General features: G+C 49.2%; 1 protein-coding gene and 1 long non-coding RNA gene across 5 annotated transcripts in view; one reads left to right on the top strand and one right to left on the bottom strand.

Moving 5' to 3' along the window:
- Positions 1-16658, bottom strand: part of Kcnn3 (potassium calcium-activated channel subfamily N member 3) — a 151574-nt gene that overhangs the window by 19130 nt on the left and 115786 nt on the right. For all 4 annotated transcript variants that reach the window (XM_063282418.1, XM_017591053.3, NM_019315.3 and 1 more), the window contains one exon: positions 2778-2919. In XM_063282418.1, coding sequence (XP_063138488.1) covers positions 2778-2919 — 142 coding nt within the window. The remainder of the gene's footprint in view (positions 1-2777; positions 2920-16658) is intronic.
- Positions 516-7373, top strand: LOC134485639 (uncharacterized). The gene is made up of 2 exons (XR_010063855.1): positions 516-1045; positions 6924-7373. It is a non-coding gene; the product is annotated as an uncharacterized LOC134485639 (long non-coding RNA).

Raw genomic sequence — 16658 nt, 5'->3', positions numbered from 1 at the left:
TAAGCAGATGTCTTCCTAAGCCATCTGCGCTGCCCCCAGTGTCATTCTGTTTGTGTCACCTCTTCTTCATCAGTTCAAGGGGCATCTCTCAAGACACTGCTGGGGAAAGCTCACTGTCCCATTGGACAGCTACAAGGCCCATTTGTTTGCAACCCGCATTGGGGAGACAGAGTGCATCCATATCTGGGACACAGAGCTGACATGAAATTACCACCAGGAAGACTCTGGGGACGCTGTGGCTCTCCCAGATACCCACAGAAGCTAAGCCAGAGCTTTGTTTTGCTTCTGGGTGCTGAATAGTAACTACATTGTAAAGTATTCTGGAAAATTCCTCATGGGAAGATGCCGGAGCTCTAGGTAGATTTGTGTTAATGAGTGAGCGCTCAAGTGCTCCAGGCCTAAGCCAACAGTGTCAAGTTGTCCAGACAGCTATAGGCTCTGCCTAATGGTGGATAATTATGCAGTTGCTGGATTACCAAAGGAAAACAATGATTAAGGGCATTTGCAGCAGGCACACAAAATCCTTCCCTCCCCTTCCCTTCCTGCGAAGCCCTTGCCTTGGCCTCGGTGGTGTCCATGGTAACCAAACAGGAAGCCCTACCTTTAGTCAAGGCCCTTGGAATAATAAGCAGGAGATATACATCATGTTGAGGGAGGGTGGCCTTAGCAATGTGAGCCCCTAGAAAGGAATGACTCAGCTGGAGAGTCGTGTTGAATAGGGAAAAAAAAGCCACCAGGCTTCCAGAGCGAGTGGCATTTAATATGGGTGAAGACATTGACAATGAACAAAGGGACTGTGCCATGCTGGAGCCTTTGTGGGAAGAGGCTTATATTCCTCGAGCCAGGCTGTGTTCCTGCGCTCCCAGGAAAAGCCCATGCTGGAATTTTAATACAGGAGGGCAGTGTGGGGTCCCTTGCCTGCTGCTCTTCCCGCTTGAGTCTCACCACAAACTACAAGCAACACCGTGTGGCCCAGCAGCCATAGAGGTTGCTGGGGAGGCAAAGGCAGACCACTGCCTACGCCTACAGAGAAGCAGTGTCTCAGGTCAGTGTCTCACGACCTTTTACTTGCTTTAGAGCCCAAAGCCAGGAGATGTGAAACCCAGGAGCCAGAGAAACTGTGGGCCCAGGCGGCTTCCTGGATGGGGCACAGCTCCATGCTGAGAGGGAGAATGGCTGGTATTTAAAAATAACAGAGGCTCTTGCACCTCTTGGCGGAGAGGCTCCTAGTACCCTGCCTGAGAACTAGGGTGGGGCCGAAGCTCATCCAGGAGTCTCAGAAGGAGAGCCACAGCCTTCGGGTGGCATTTAACTCCTTTCTGGTAGGGAGACTCTTTGCCTGGTTTCCTGGTGACAGTTGGAGTTGTGCCAGACAGACTCCTACTGAACCATGGGAGGTGTTTGTTCTATAGCCTTACACTTACCATGATTTATCCCAGCCTGGCACTATGCCTCTGTCACTATGGCTGTTCCAAGGATGCTCGCTCACATGGGCCTGCCCTGCTTGGGAGTTGGAAAGAACAGGAGGTTGTGGTCAGCCAGCCCAGCCAGCCACCGCCCTGGGGTCTCCTCTGCTCCTAGTAGCCGGCTGGCTCCTGTCTCCCTTCCCTGGGTGGAGGTGGGCTGGTACCTTCCCTTTTGCAGACACAGGTTACTGCCTCACAGGAAGGCTGTCCTGCTTCCTGGGAGCAGTGAGAATGGAGCCCTGACAGGAGGACAACTGGGTGGAGGACAGAGCAAGACAGCGCTGAGAGATCTGAGGGTCAACCTGTGGCAACCTAGAACCTCTCTGAATTGAAACCCCGTTTTTAGCTTCGATGCCCCCCACCCCCGGCAGAGCTGTGTGCTCCTCTCTTTAGGGTTTTTTCTCTTCTAAGAGGAGGGTCTCCCTGTGCTGAAAGAAGGAAGGCTGGCATTCATTCTGAGATTCCATGTAGGACATCAAAGTGGACACCCCCATCCCACCCCTAAAGTATCCCCCAATCCCGATTGCTTCAAAAGTGGGGAGATAGCCTGGATACAGCTCTCACTGTTTACCCAAAATGTTCACATCAATTACTTCCTGGGGTCCACAAGCCAGTGAGGAGGCCAGCCAGGTGTCCAGTTACACTTTACCCAAGAGATTGCAGGCGCCACAGGTGACAGTCGAGCGCCTGGCCCAGAGGCCACTGTGAGGGGATAGTGAAAATTCTGGTCCTGTGTCTAACCTGTGCACCACATCCCTCCCACAGGCTGCACACAGCACAGCAAAAGGCAAAAAGAAAGAGCCCCCTGGAGCCTGAGGCATTTGGTTGAGGGTAGGAAGAAGTAGACCTTGGTGCTGGTTGCCGGTCAGGAGACCTGCTGGTTTTATCAGATACCTATTCTGAAAGCATTTGACACTCACAGCCTGCGCTCCAATGTTCAAGAGGGGAAGACAAAGCCTGGGAAAGTCAAGAGTTGGCCCAGAGCCATGTGGACGCACCAGAACTCAAGCCAGTAGCCAACCCCATCCAGGACCCAGGTCCCTTCAGGCTGGCTCAATGTTCTATTTCTGAGCTCCAGCTAAACTCGATCAGGACTGATACCAAGGAGCATGGCAAACTATAAGCTTGACGTTCCCTGGTAGAGAGCAGAGCGTCAGAGCAGCAACCAACTCCAGCTCATGCTTGCCCCATGACTTGCAGGGGATAGGTATGAGTGCCTTGTGACTAGCACCCCTCCCTCTCCCCAAGAAGGCCCTTCTGTGCTCTTGCATGGTCCTTGAGGACAGGGCCACGAGCAGAGGCGGTACTCACCATGATGCCAGTGAGAAGACAGACACCTTTCCCACAGTATGTGTGGGGCACCATGTCCCCATAGCCAATGGAAAGGAACGTGATGGAGATGAGCCACATGGCACCCAGAAAGTTACTAGTTACGTCCTGCTGGTCATGGTACCTGCCAAGGGAAGACAGGAGTTAGTCCGTGAGACCCCCGTTCCCGGGAGCAGAGGCTGTGGGCGACAGTCTAAGGTGGTGTGGGAAGCCACAGCAGTGACGGCGGGCCACCTCTCTTTAGGCTCCTGAAGTTGCTGCATCAGAGCCTACCCAGGCCCTGCCTGCCGACAGCCGCTGAGTCCCAAAGGTAAAAATGTTTCGTCATGATCTGCGACGCGTTGTAGATTTCCTTTTACTGTTGGTAGGACAGCTTCGGCTGAGATCATGCATGAATAATATTCAAATTTTCCTTCTAAATCGACCTTCTATATGACTATATGATTAATCAGAAATCACAGGCTCCTGGACAGGAGATCTCCCCCCCTCCCTCACACACACACTGAACACAATGACTTAGACTGGTATCTCCTGTGTGTGTAGAGGGAGGCCCTTGTGGCTTTGGTCTCTTTTGGAACTGACTTCACAGGCTGGGGCTCTGGCATGTTCACAAAGGCTCAGCCTCCTTCTGACTCAAATATTTGTGGCAGGACACAGCTAGAAATATCACGTCCCCTGCCTGGAGGCCATTCTAGCCATGTTCCCTCCCTTTCCTCCAGAGAACCTGGCCCCGGGGCTCTGCTCTGTGGGTATACAGACATGGGCAGAGGGCTCCGTAGGAGAGACACTGGCAGGTACCTCCCTTGTTTTCTGGAAGGGGTCTCCCTATGTAGCTCTGGCTGGCCTGGAAATTGCTATAGAGACCAGGCTGACCTCGAATTCACAGGGATCCTTCTGCCTCTGTCTCCTTGAGTGCTGGAATGAAAGGCAAGAACCACCACATTCGGCTTGAAGGTGCCTGCTATTGTTCAAATGTATTCCCTCCTCCAATGCAGATGTTCCCCAGATGATGGGAGATGGATATTTAGAGATAATTTGTACTATGTAGTTCAAGTTAGCCTTGAACTTCTGGCCTTCCTCCACAAATGACAGGATTGCAGACCTGTGCCCTTTTACCTGACTTAAAAAAGTTTTTGTGCATCAGTCTGCTTGCTTTGCTCCTGTGCCTTCTAGATTCGAGGACATAACTTCCTTCCCTCTGGAAGATGTGTCAACCAGGTGCCTTCCCAAACACTAAACTTACTGGCATTTGTATAATGCCGTGGTCTAACGGGCATCCTAGTATCCAAAACCATGGGGGCTAGCCTTTTCTTCTTTGTAACTTATCCTGTCTGTGGTGCTCTGTGACAGTAGCACTGTGGACTGAGGTGGGAGCAGGGCACAGTTCTGCAGGCAGGCAGGGGAAAAGGGGCCCAAACTCAGCATGCAGGGGTGGGGGATGGCAAGGGAGGAAGGCCCTTCCTCAAAGGGTCATTTTACTGGACCAGCATGAGTGGCACCCAGGACAATCTTACTCCTGATAAATCTCCCAGCTAGCTACTTAGAACCCACTGGGTGGGGAACATAGCGAGGGGCAGAGAGATCAAACCAGCCTTTTTGAGGAGAGGGGGCAACTCTCTGGGAATGTTGATAGCATACAGATTCAAGGGCTGGTAAGGGCTGAGCCCTAGCTACACTGAGCTGCAATCTCCATGCCCTGAGACTGGTACCTGTGAGTGATCACCCAGCACTGCTTCCCCCGATCCACCCTCCCTGTGCTTCCCTTCCTTCCATGTGCAGGGGTATCTGCAAGCACAAGTGTATCTGGAGATGCCCCTGGAGAAAGCGGAAAGGCTGCTAGCCACAGAGAAGCGTCTAGTTGAGGAACACCGAGGCAGTACAAAGGATTACATCTGCTGAGCCCTGCTGAATAGCTGCTGCTCTGAACCCACTCTATTTCTTATGGCGCCCTTCGAAGTCCTGATGGGCAAGCAGCGAGAAGCACAGAGACGCTGAGTGATGCATAGGAAGTAACTGATGCAAAGCCCATGACCTCTGCTGCCCCACTGGACAGCAGAGAAACGGAAGTGACTGGCACGTGTCCTAGAGAGAATATGTCCATGGAAGGCGGGCACCTGGGCTTCTGCAGTAGACAGATGGCTTGGGAGACCAGTGCTCAGAAGAGGCTGGAGGGCCTGGACAAGTGTTTGTATTTGGCATTAGAGGGCTTGGAGGAAATTCTGGGTCCCTGGTAGAGGAAGTATGAGCAGGATGCTTAAAAAGATGATACACAATAGCAAGGAAGCCAGGTCTGCATAGTGCAGAACTGGAAGCAAGATGGCTGCCGCTCCGTACTGCCCTCAAGTCCAGTTCCAAATCAACAATGGGTGGCAGTGGCTTTCACTGTTGCCTGTACACGGGCCTGGGCACCTGGAACCTCTGGGGACAGTTGAAGATAGCTTCAATCGCCCCATCATCCCTGTTTTAAAATAGGCTCCCTCCAATTCCCAGCCATGCTCTGCTTCTCCTAGGAGCCTGACTGGCTGCTTCTTCCCAGCTCATGTGCTCAGGCTGACCTGTTGTAATCCCCTGGCCATCCTGGAGAGGCTCAGATTTAGCATCCCACTCTTCCCTCCGGGATCGAGCCTGCCACTGCCCCACTGTGCCACCCTCTCCTCTCACCCCAGCTGACAGGTATCTGTCCACTGTCCCGCTGGCTTGTCCTTGGTCTGCAACCCCTTTCTGGTTGTCTGGTGTGACAGGCTCTGGCTCCCAGGCTCTAGGCTACAAAACTAGACCTGTGATTGGTGGCCTAGCAAGACTCAGTGGTAGTGGGAAGGACAGACAGACTGACAGAGCCTGCACAATGAACCAGCAGCACAGAAGCAAACGTTGCAAGGGCACAGCCAGTAGCACACAGTGTGACTAGCCAGAAAGAGAATTTTCTGGAGAAGAAGCTCCGGTCAGGTCTGAGGACACTGAGATTCAGTCAGGGTGGATGAGCAACATCTGGGTGTGGTCCAGTGCCAGCTGCACTGTACTCCATGGCTGTGGATAAGTAGTGTAAAAAAAATTCCTCTGTGACTGACTCAGTTTCCCTATCTGCTAATGGGAAGATTTAAAAGAAAAAACCCGCAGGCAACGCCTGCACGGTGCAAGTCTGTAGCCCCGAGTGGGTTCTTGGCACATATCAGCAGCGACTGTCTGTATGGGAAGGGCAGAAACGGAAAAGGTAGGATTTATGACACCAGAGGAAAGTCCTGACAGGGGTATTCACAGGACTGTCCCAGATGAATCTGCTGTGAGGCCACTGACAAGAGACTTGGCATGTGAGCATGAGGCTGTCCACAGTCTACAGAAGTCAGGCCCCAGGCAGGAAGCGTTTGCTGCTGCACCTGAGGCAGTAGTGGGAGCCTTGAATGACAACCAGCTGACCGAGATTAGCATGCGGCAGTGCGGTAGTGTGTGACTGGTGCGTCCCTGTGCCTGCAGCACCTCACAGGTCTTTTCTGGCAAACCCTGCAGCATTGGTGTTCTTGAGCAGCTGCCTGGCCTCAGTGTCACAACACCCAACTTTCACATGCGTGAATTCTGGGGTGCAGAGATCAGAGATAAAGGGCAGTTACATACAGGGCAAGTCAGGTATGGTGGCTCGTGGCTTTAATCTCAGCACTTGGAATGCAGAGGCAGACAGATCTCTGTGAGTTGGAGGCTAGCCTGGTCTACATGGTGACTTGTAGGACAGCCAGGGCTAGATACAGAGACTTCATCTCAAAAGCAAAACAAAACAAAGCAAGCAAGCAAACAAACAAACAAAAACACTTAAAGATGACAAGTAACTGCTTTTTCTATGATTTTTCAAAAATACTCTTGTGGGTTACTTTTATCTATCTATCTATCTATCTATCTATCTATTATGTATCTATGTATCATCTATCTATCTATTATCTATCTATCATCTATCTATCTACCTATCTATCTATATGTGCCTTAAAACAAAATAACATTTTTTAAAAATCAAAATTTTCCTTAAATATACATACATATACAAACAAAAACACCCTCTGCTGTGTGATAAGGAGAGGAAAAATAGAACCTAAGAAAGCCACCCACTCACTAACTGCCCAACAGCTGCCCTTGTTCTTGCAGGGTGACGGAGAGGCCAGCGTTAATTGACCTGGCCCTGCTGCTGGGAGCCACTGCTGAGCTGCGGCAGGAGAGCTGTGATGGAGATGAGACCCACTTGCAACTCACCAACAGGAAGTGATGAGCGACAGTCAGCTGGTGATTCAGACTGTGGGAGGGAGAGCAGCTCGAAGCCTATTCACAGTTTTAAGTGGTTTACACATCTCACACATCCACGTACTAATCTCATGCTATTTTTTGCAATAGAGAAATTTGGGGAGGAAGTAGTTTCATGTTTTTCTTTAAGGGCTGAGGAAGAAAAGATGAAGTTTTTCTTTCAATTCAAGAATAATTATTATAATTTTCCCTTCAGGGTGGACCATGGCCTGCCTCTCTCTCTCTCTCTCTCTCTCTCTCTCTCTCTCTCTCTCTCCTATATAATATTACAAAATAAATAAGAGCTATGGAAGAGTATGACTGGAGAGCTATCTCATTAAACACACATGCCTACCTTTGTTCTACAAATCTCTTACAACTAAGTTTGTAGTCCCTTCTAAAAATAAGCAAACAACCGGGAACCTCTAGACATCTGGCGAAGGCCTCTAACATACAGAGACAAACTAAATTAGTCACTTAAAGCAAAGGAAAAGGAATAAGGATTGATCAAACAGATCATTCACAGAGAACTATTGGGCAGGGCTAGTCAGGCGTGGGGAGGAACCTATAATTAACATTGCAAGGGAGATAACATAAGACATTGCACCTATTAAGCAAGAGTGGAGGGAGGGGAACCTGTAGCCAGGATGTATCATTTGACAGAAGAGCCTGTTTTCAATAAAGGAAAAAGAACGGGTGCTCTGTGCCGGGAAAGTCAGTCGGATGGAGCAGGTAGAGAAATCGAGCAGGTCTCCCAAATGGAAGAAAACCGAAAGAATGAAAAGGAACATAAAGCATGAGAAAACGGATAAATCTGTCTACTGATGCAGGTAACAGTTCCTGAGAGACAGAACTCATGGGGTGGGGCTGGGAAGATCATCACTGAAGAAGTCATCCCAAAAATTCCCCAGAACGGAAGAGCTGAGCCTCTACGAAAGCCCGTGGTACAATGGACAGCGACAGGCTCCAGGCCAGGCATATTACTGTGAACGTTCTCACCTAGGAGGAGGGAGATCTTCACAGATCCATGATAACAGGAGAGGAAGGGGTGAAAGTCACATAGAGAAATCACTGATTACGACTTTTGACTTCTCCCAGAAACCATGGAACTTAGAAAGTCATGGGATGCATCTGTCAAAAGTCTAAAAGAAAATGAGGCTGGAGAGATGGTGGAGTGGTTAGACACACTTGTTGCTCGTGCACAGAACCCAGGTTCAGTTCCCAAAACCCATATGGTGGCTCACAGCCATTTGTAACTCCAGTTCCAGGGGATCCAATCAGTGACCTTCTTCTGGCTTTCACAGGCATCACGTGATGCAGATACTGGCACACAACACAAGTAAAACATTCATACACATAAAGTCTAAAAGGAAGTCTAAAGGAAAATAATTTCCAAATCAGAATTCTGGTCAAGAGAGACAATCTGTGATGGTTTGAGTGACAGTGTTCCCCCATGGGCTCAGACATGTGAAGATTTGTCCATAGTTAGTGGGACTGTTTGGGAAAGATTGGGGAGTGTCCTGGATGGTTTTCTGTCCATTTGATACAAGGTAGAGTCATCAGATAGGAGGAAGATTCAAATGAGGGAATGCTTTCATGGGATTGAACTGTAATCAAGCCTGTGGGACATTTTTATAATTAGTAATTAATATGGAAGGATCCAGCCCATTGTGGGTGTGGCCATCCCCAGGCTGGTGGTCCTGGGTCAATAAGAAAGTAGACTGAGCAAGCCATGTGGAGCAAACCAATAAGCAGCATCCCTCAAAGCCTCTGCACCAGCTCCTGCCTCCAGGGCCCGGCCTTGTTTGAGTTCCTCTCCTGGCTTCCTTCAGTGATGAACAGTGATATGGAAGTGTAACCTAAATAAATCCTTTGTTTCCCAAGTTGCTTTGGTCATGGTATTTCAGCACAGCAATAGTAACCCTAACCAAGTCAAGAAGTGTGGCCTTGTTGGAGGTGTGCCACTGGAGGCGAGTTTAAGGTTTCAAAGGTTCTTTTCCAGTTAGCACTCTCTACCATGTGATTGTGTCTCAAGGCGTGAGCTCTCAATGGCAGCCCCAGTGTTATGACTGCCTGCCTGCTGCTGTTCTTCCTTTAATGATCATAGAGCCTCTGAAACTGTAAGTCCCAATAAACTCTTTCTTCTAGAAGTTCCCTGCCTCATGGTATCTTATTACAGCAACAGAAACCTAACAAAGACAACACCAAAGCATCAGCCGAGTCTGAGAGAGACAGAGTAAAGGGCATTTCCCTATTTCCAAGGTTCTAGAACAGCGGCTCTCAACCTGTGGGTAGAGACCCTTCTAGAGGTCTCATATCAAATATCTTCATATCAGATATTTATATCACAGCTCATAACAGTAGCAAAATTACAGTTATGAAGTAGCAGCAAAATAGTTTTATGGTTGGGGGTCACCACAGCATAAGGACCCATATTAAAGGGTCACAGCATTAGGAAGGTTGAGAACCTCTGGTCTGGAAGCTTTGTTTTCACGAGGGTGCCATACTGAGTGTCTTATTAGGGTTACTATTGCTGTGATGAAACACCATGACCCAAAGCAACTTGGGAGTGAAAGGGTTTGTTTCACTCACAGTTCATCATCAGAAGCAGTGAGGGCAGAAACTCATGAAGGCTGGAACCTGGAGGCAGGAGCTGATGCAGAGGCCATGGAGGGATGCTGTTTACTGGCTTGCTCCACGTATAGCCTGCTCTCTTATAGAGCCCAGGACCAGCAGCCCAGAGGTAGAAGCACCCACAGGCTGGGCTCCCCGATCAATCACTAATTAAGAAAATGCTCTATAGCCAGATCTTATGGAGGTGTTTTCTAAATTAAGATTCCCTCCTCTCAGATGACTTTAACTTGTGTCAAATTGACATAAAACTGGCCAGCCCTGTGGGGTTAGGTTCTCCAAAGCCCAGGAGAAAGAAGACCAGGGCTAGAGAAATATGTCCTACAAAAGAGAAAAGACCAGGACACCAGTCTGAAGGCAGGAGGCTCTGGTGCCAGCCTCAGAAGACGACTTTTTTTTTTTGTTCTTTTTTTCGGAGCTGGGGACCGAACCCAGGGCCTTGCGCTTCCTAGGCAAGCGCTCTACCACTGAGCTAAATCCCCAACCCCAGAAGACAACTTTTTAAAAAGGCATCAGAGGCCTGAACTTACGACAAGTGGCTCAGACAAACAGCAACGGTGGAGTTAACAGGTGATTAGTACACAGAAACCTAAGCAAATGAAGAAAAGTGATAATTAGCAACTCTAGAGAAGATGAAAGGCTCTGGAGAAGAAGGAAAACGATGGAGTTTTACTATGGGATCCAACTATGAATAGACTCAAATTAGCCTTGATTAAGTAATGTAAACATTGATTTTTGATTTAGCCAAAGTAATATAGTTATTATTTACCAAAAAAAAAACAAAAAAACAACTGGGGACAGGAAGAGCTGAGGGGGAGGAGAGAGCTAGAGTTCACCTTTCAACAGGAAGTGAACAGACATTACTTGACACCAAAGCTGCCAGAGCGCACAGTCTGAGCATAACTGTTAGAGATCTGGAGGAAACGCTGAGTTCATCAGCAGAACCTTGGAAGTCAGATGCCTCCGGAAACAGATAAGTAGGGAGAGCTAGGCTCTCGCAGACTTTAGAGTCTCTGCAGGAAGCCTGCAGGAAGATCTGAGACACATATCTGCAATCTCAGCATACAAGGGTCTGAGGCAGAAGGATTGTAGTGAGTTCAGAGGCTACACAGCAAGATAGTGTCAAAAAAAAAACCTAAAATAAAATAATCAGTAACTATTAAAACATTTTGCAGCCATGCATATCAAACATAAAAGCAAACCAAAGGTCAAGTACTCAGTTGGTAGAGTGCTTGCTTAATGTTATGGCTTCAATGAGAATGGCCCCCAAGGCTCATAGATTTGAGTGCTTGGTTCTTAGTTGGTCGAACTGTTTGGGGAAGGATTAAGAGGTGTGATTTCATTGGAGAAGATGTGTTACTGGGGTGGGCTTTAAGGTTTCAAAAGCCCACATCAGGCAGTCATCCTCTCTCTGTCTTTCGGATAAGACATAAGCTGTCTGTAACTTCTCCAGTGCCATGACTACCTGCCTGCTGCCATGTTCCCTGCTGTGATAAGCATGGTCTAGCCTTCTGAAACTCTAAGCAAGCCCCTAATTAAATAGTATCTTTTATAAGTTGCCTTGGTCATGGTGTCTCTTCACAGCAATAAAACATTAACCAAGATACCTAACACACATAGAGCCATGGCCTTGAAACCCAGCACTGACATAACTGAATTGTGGCATACACCCATAGATCCCAGCCCTCGGGAGTTGGAACAGGAGGATCAAGAGAACTACTTAGCAAGTTCAAGGTCAGTCTGGGATAGAGGCCTCAACTCAAACACAAGCAAACCATAGCAATGACAAAACTTAACAGGGCTTAGAATCAGCAAGGAGCCACCTCTGTGTGTGTTTATGAGTTCTGAGAAGTTTAATTAACAAGGAAGACCATCCTGAACATGAGAGCGCTGCCTCATGGACTGGGGTCCTAAAGAGGATCGGGTGGAGGTGAGCTGAGTGCCAGCATCCTTGTCTCTGCATCCCGCCTGTGGACACAGTGTGATCAGTGGCCTCATATCTGACCCCTATGCTTTCCCGGCCACAGTGGACTACATTCCCAGACCACAAGCCAGAATAAAGTCTTCCCTCTTTAAGTTGTTTTTGCTAGACATTTTATTGCAGGGATAATTTAAAAAAAAAAGTAACCAACACACAAAACATAAAAAGAAAATAATAAGCATCCAGAAAGGCTGTCCAGCCCCAAGCCCCTGCCCCCTCCAGCGTGCTCCCACAGTGCCCCATCACAACCTCACAGCAAGATCAGTACCCTGGATTTTTGGTTTCTCTCTCTTCGTTTTCTTCACGGTGAACTTTACCTCACAGTGTGCTCTGTAGCCTTCGGAATGGCTGCTCCTCATCCTTCCATTCCGAGGTAGTCACAACCTTTGCAACCCCATTCTCTGCATATGAAATGAACTAGTAATTTGCTTCTTATGCATACAATGTAGCAGAGGCAACCGAAGTTCTCCTCAGAAGTTAGACTGTGGCAAGGCTGCGCTTTGTCTTGGTAATTTTTCGCCTACTGTCTCTGGCACTGCTCTTCCTGAGAGGATTCATTGTCATATCTTGAAGCAAGCCAATGGAGAGGCCCCTACAGTGAGGGTCTTTCCCTCGCCACCAAGCACAGGAGTGAGCTTGGACACCTAAACACTGGAAGAAAAAAAGGCCCTAACTTCATGAGACATCTTGAGCCATAGGTACCCACTGGAGATGCCTTGGAATGCCTGGTCCTTGGAGATCATAATCATGTTTGTTTACTAAGGGGGCTCATGATATGATATGATGTGATATATGAAAGTCAGAGGAAAATATGTAGAAGAATATTCTCTCCCTTTATCATGTGGATCAGAGATGGAACTCAGATCATTTGGTTTGGTGACAAGGGCCTGTGTCTACTGAGCCACCTTGCTGGCCCTCAAGTGTTGTTGATGGACTTTCAGACTCCGTTGGAGCTGTATTTCTCCATAGTCATTACACTTACTGCTTCGTGTTTAGGAAACCCCTCCATCCCTAAGATGAGACTTTCTGCAGTTCCTCTGGAACTGGTGTCCTCCCCCTGACTCTCAGTGCGTCCCCCGTGTGGAAGTGGTTCTATTTCTGAGTTCTTCATACTGTTCCATTGGCCTATTAACCCTACAGTTACGTAACAGTTCTCTTGTAGCCTCTTCTGGGTACCACCTCCATACCTATCATGTAGTAGGTGCTCACTAAACGTCTGTGTGACGAATATGGCTCTCTCTGATGTTCCTGTGCCATCCTGAAAGCAACACCAACTGGAGTCGCTCAGGGGAGTATGCTAGGAGCCCAGCTGTTGTCTCCGGCCAAAGTGGCTGCCAAATTCCTTGAGCTTGGAGTTGATTTTCACTATTAATAAGAACTCAGCTTCTTGACACTGGCTGTGACCAGTTCCAGAACAGGGTGATGGGAGTGAAGCCCAAGGGAAGAAGAGCATATGCTTCTTCCTTTGTCTCCAAACGAGTTGGGACACTTGTGTGAAGTAGACTCTCTCCAGGAGTCTTTCCATATGGATCTCAGTGATGTGATGGCTCCAGCCATTTGTCCCGGGCTGGTTTGTTTGTTGGAATGTCAGACAGCTCAAGCCAACCCTTCTGTAGAACTCCTTCCAAATGATGATTGCTTTCAACTTAGAGTTCATGCTCAGATTCCCACAGTCAAACACTGTACTGAGCCTGGAGCTCTCTGCCCAGGTCACCAATGAAGAACTCACAGCCTGCATCTGGCTCGGTGGGAGCCTGGATCCCACTGCACCGCTCTCCTCGGGTCATCCTGCCCCTTGGCATCTTCAGTAGCTTGCTGTCCTCCCCCAACTCCCTTTGACCTTGCTTTCTAAGCCTCTTGCCCTGGTTCCCTTGGTGTCTGTCCCAAGCTTACCTTGTGCACACACCTCTCCATCCCACCATGTCTGCCTTTATTTTCACTGATGCCCTCTAATTGATCCTATAAGACGCAGCGCAAACCCCTCTGGTGGCTGGAGCTCTCCTGACTCCCACACCATACAGCACCCCCACAATCCAGCTGTTGCTCTGGCCCAACCATACAGCATCCTCATTACCCAGCTGTTGCCCTGGCTCTGTGCTGCTGTTTGGCGTCAATGTGAAACACAGGCTCTGGGACCAGACCACAAACAGTACATGCAGTACATTGTCTCCGGCTTTCCAGTAAAAGGAGACACCGGCTCACAGAGTTCAGATTCAGTGAATGGGAACAGAGCCTGGCACAGGGCTAACTGAGCACTGTTAGCTGTCCTGCCATGACAGCCTTTCGGGTGAGACTTGTTTCAACAGACCTGGAGAAACACCCAAAGGCTGTCTTTCATACCTTAATGGCTTTGTGACCTTGAACAAATCCTGTCCCCATCCTGTCTTCAGGGAATCAGGTCTAATCACTCCAGACCCATCTTACCAGAGTGTGGAAGAGCTGTCAGCCTTCTGTGTGTGACACAGATAGAGGCATGTGATTGCCTCCGGAAGAGCCTCCCACCTGGGGCTCTGCCCTAGTGGCAAGGACAGCAGCACAGACGTGGGGAAAGCGGGCATCAGAGAGTGCTGCTTGGGAAAAGCCCAGCTTCTCTGCAGCGCCTTTTGTCTGCCGAGCCACCCTGCCTTCTGGGTGGACCACTGCCCCTTCCCTGGCTCCACCAAACCTTGTCAGCTTTGCCTTAAAGAGAGTTCCAAAGTGTGAGCACTCAGGCTTCCCTTGTCCTGTCACAAGGCCCATGAAGGTGCCGGCTAATTTGGCTTCTCTGTTTCTGCTTGCACAGCCACGCCTTGGGCCACCATAGTGTCACTGCAGCAAGTGAATGGCCTATCAAAGAGCACAACAGACATCCCTGGATCCTTCAGAGCAAAAGCCAGCACTTCCAAGTGCCTAAAGACCCATGGGGCCTCTGTGAGGTCCTTTGCCATAAACCTCCCCTTCCTCCTCTGACATCTACTCAGCACCTCAGCGGCCTGAACTCTTCCCATCCCCTAGCTTTCCTACTCGCTACCCATGCTCAGAAGTCCCTTCCCTAGACTACAGTAGTCCTTGGCTCACATCAGCGTCTTGGTAAGACTCTGGGTCACCCTGATCCCACCTGCACTCCTGCTGCTCTTACCAGGCCCCGGCTTCCTGTCCTGGGACACCCCCTCCCCACCACCCCTTCATTGCAGCACCCAGCATGATGCACGTTTGATTTTGTCATTGCTGTTCCTATTTGCCACACCCCTTTACTGATGCGTCCCTGCTACTCAGTGAATGGTTGCTAAGCAAATGCATGGAAGAAGACAGAGGACAGCCCACTTAGTCAGAGCCCTGGCACAAACAGGCAGGACAAAGTTAACAGAGCTAGAGGGCTGTTGCCTTAATCTCACATATAGACGACAACAACAACAACAACAACAACAACAACAACAACAACGACAAATGATAACTGACCAAACTGGCTTCCCCTAGCAAGAGAAAGGAGAAGGCTGGAACCTGACCTCCTCCCAGCCCAGGCACAGAACCCACAGAATGCAGGACAAGGCATGGGGGCAACCTCTGCCTCTGGCTGCATCATCGCTGGCCTAGCAGTGCCTCTGCCTCCGGCTAATGGCAAGGCTGTGTGTGACTCCTCAGAAGGAGCCTGACAAGTTAGTGCTGAAGGGGAGACTGGTCATGGAGTCCTTACTTCTGCCTTTGTCCAGGCCCCTACTTGGCTCTAAAAATCAAATATCCTTAGCATACCAGGGCCTGCCATCACTGGGATTTCTCAAGGGCTTTGTGGGTTCTAGGGAAATGTGGGGTGTGTGTGAAGAAGTCACTGAAACTCATAGTTATCTGAAAAGTAAATGTCTTCAGGGACATCAGAACTATTCCTGCTTATCCCACCCAAAAGACAGCTCCTATAAAGGTCTTCAAAGGTGAAACAAAAGTCAGAGCACAAGTCCTAGAGACCACTTGTCACGACGCGGTCAGAAAGCCACGTCTGACGTGGTACACTGTTTATCAAGAGCTGACTTCGAGTTTAGGGGTGTGAGGGTGTTCCCTTTTCACAGCTGCATCTTTCCAAGGCACATCTAAATCCAGCCGTTTGTTTCCAGGCTTAGGAACTAACAGCATGCACCCAGAGGTGAGGAAGCAGAGCCACCAGAGTTCAGGGACATCTAGATGACACCAGCTGAGCTTCCCCGCATCTCTGGTTGTTTCCACTCCCCCCACCCTGCCACAACCTCGCGAGGAAGCAGTGTTTGAGGGGAGCCAGCTGCTCGTCCCTCCACAATTCATCTTCTTCTCGGAGGGAGTGCTGTCCACCTCTTTGGATGGTTATTAAATCAAAAACCAGATGGCTCACCTGGCAAAGCGTTCTCAATTTGCAGTGTTTCTTTCTTCTTATTAAAAAATATTTCTATGTTTTCTGATTGGGAAATGTTTAACAAGATGTGTGGAAGTGGAGAAGAGTGACTGGCTGGAAGGAGAACTATTCCTGGGGAGGTGTCTTCCAGGGCCGTAGGCTGTGTGTGGTGAAGAGGGCGTGGGCAGGGAGGTTTCCCATGCTAGCCCTGCAGTGTCTAGCCATGGTAAGTGCTTGCCTCTCCACGTTTTAGGCATTCTCTCTGACAGGAAGCATGCTGCAGCTTTCCTGGGTTCACGGAACCATCACAGGAGAGATCAAACATGACTCCCACCGAACTTAGCTCTTCACACACATCGTGTCCGAGGTTAGCCTCTTTATTCAGTCAACAAGGAAGAGTGAGCCGGGCTTGGTATCTACTTCACGAAGCTAGACTCCAAACAACCCCACCGTGGCAAAAGCCATGTTTAACTGAGACAAGTGTATTGGCATGGGCCTAGACATACGGGACAAGGGACCTTCTGTGAAAGCAGTGTGTTTATAAGGAGCCACCAGAAGGACTGACATGGTAGGGCCCAGCCTAGGAGGTGGTTGAGAGTTGGATGAGGTAAGCGGAGGGTCAAGGAATGTGTAAGTCAAGACACATTCTCCTCAA

Source organism: Rattus norvegicus, chromosome 2 (assembly GCF_036323735.1).
Source record: "Rattus norvegicus strain BN/NHsdMcwi chromosome 2, GRCr8, whole genome shotgun sequence".
Lineage (NCBI taxonomy): Eukaryota > Metazoa > Chordata > Mammalia > Rodentia > Muridae > Rattus > Rattus norvegicus.
Note: the sequence above shows the minus strand (reverse complement) of the source record. Positions and strands in the feature narration are given on the sequence as shown.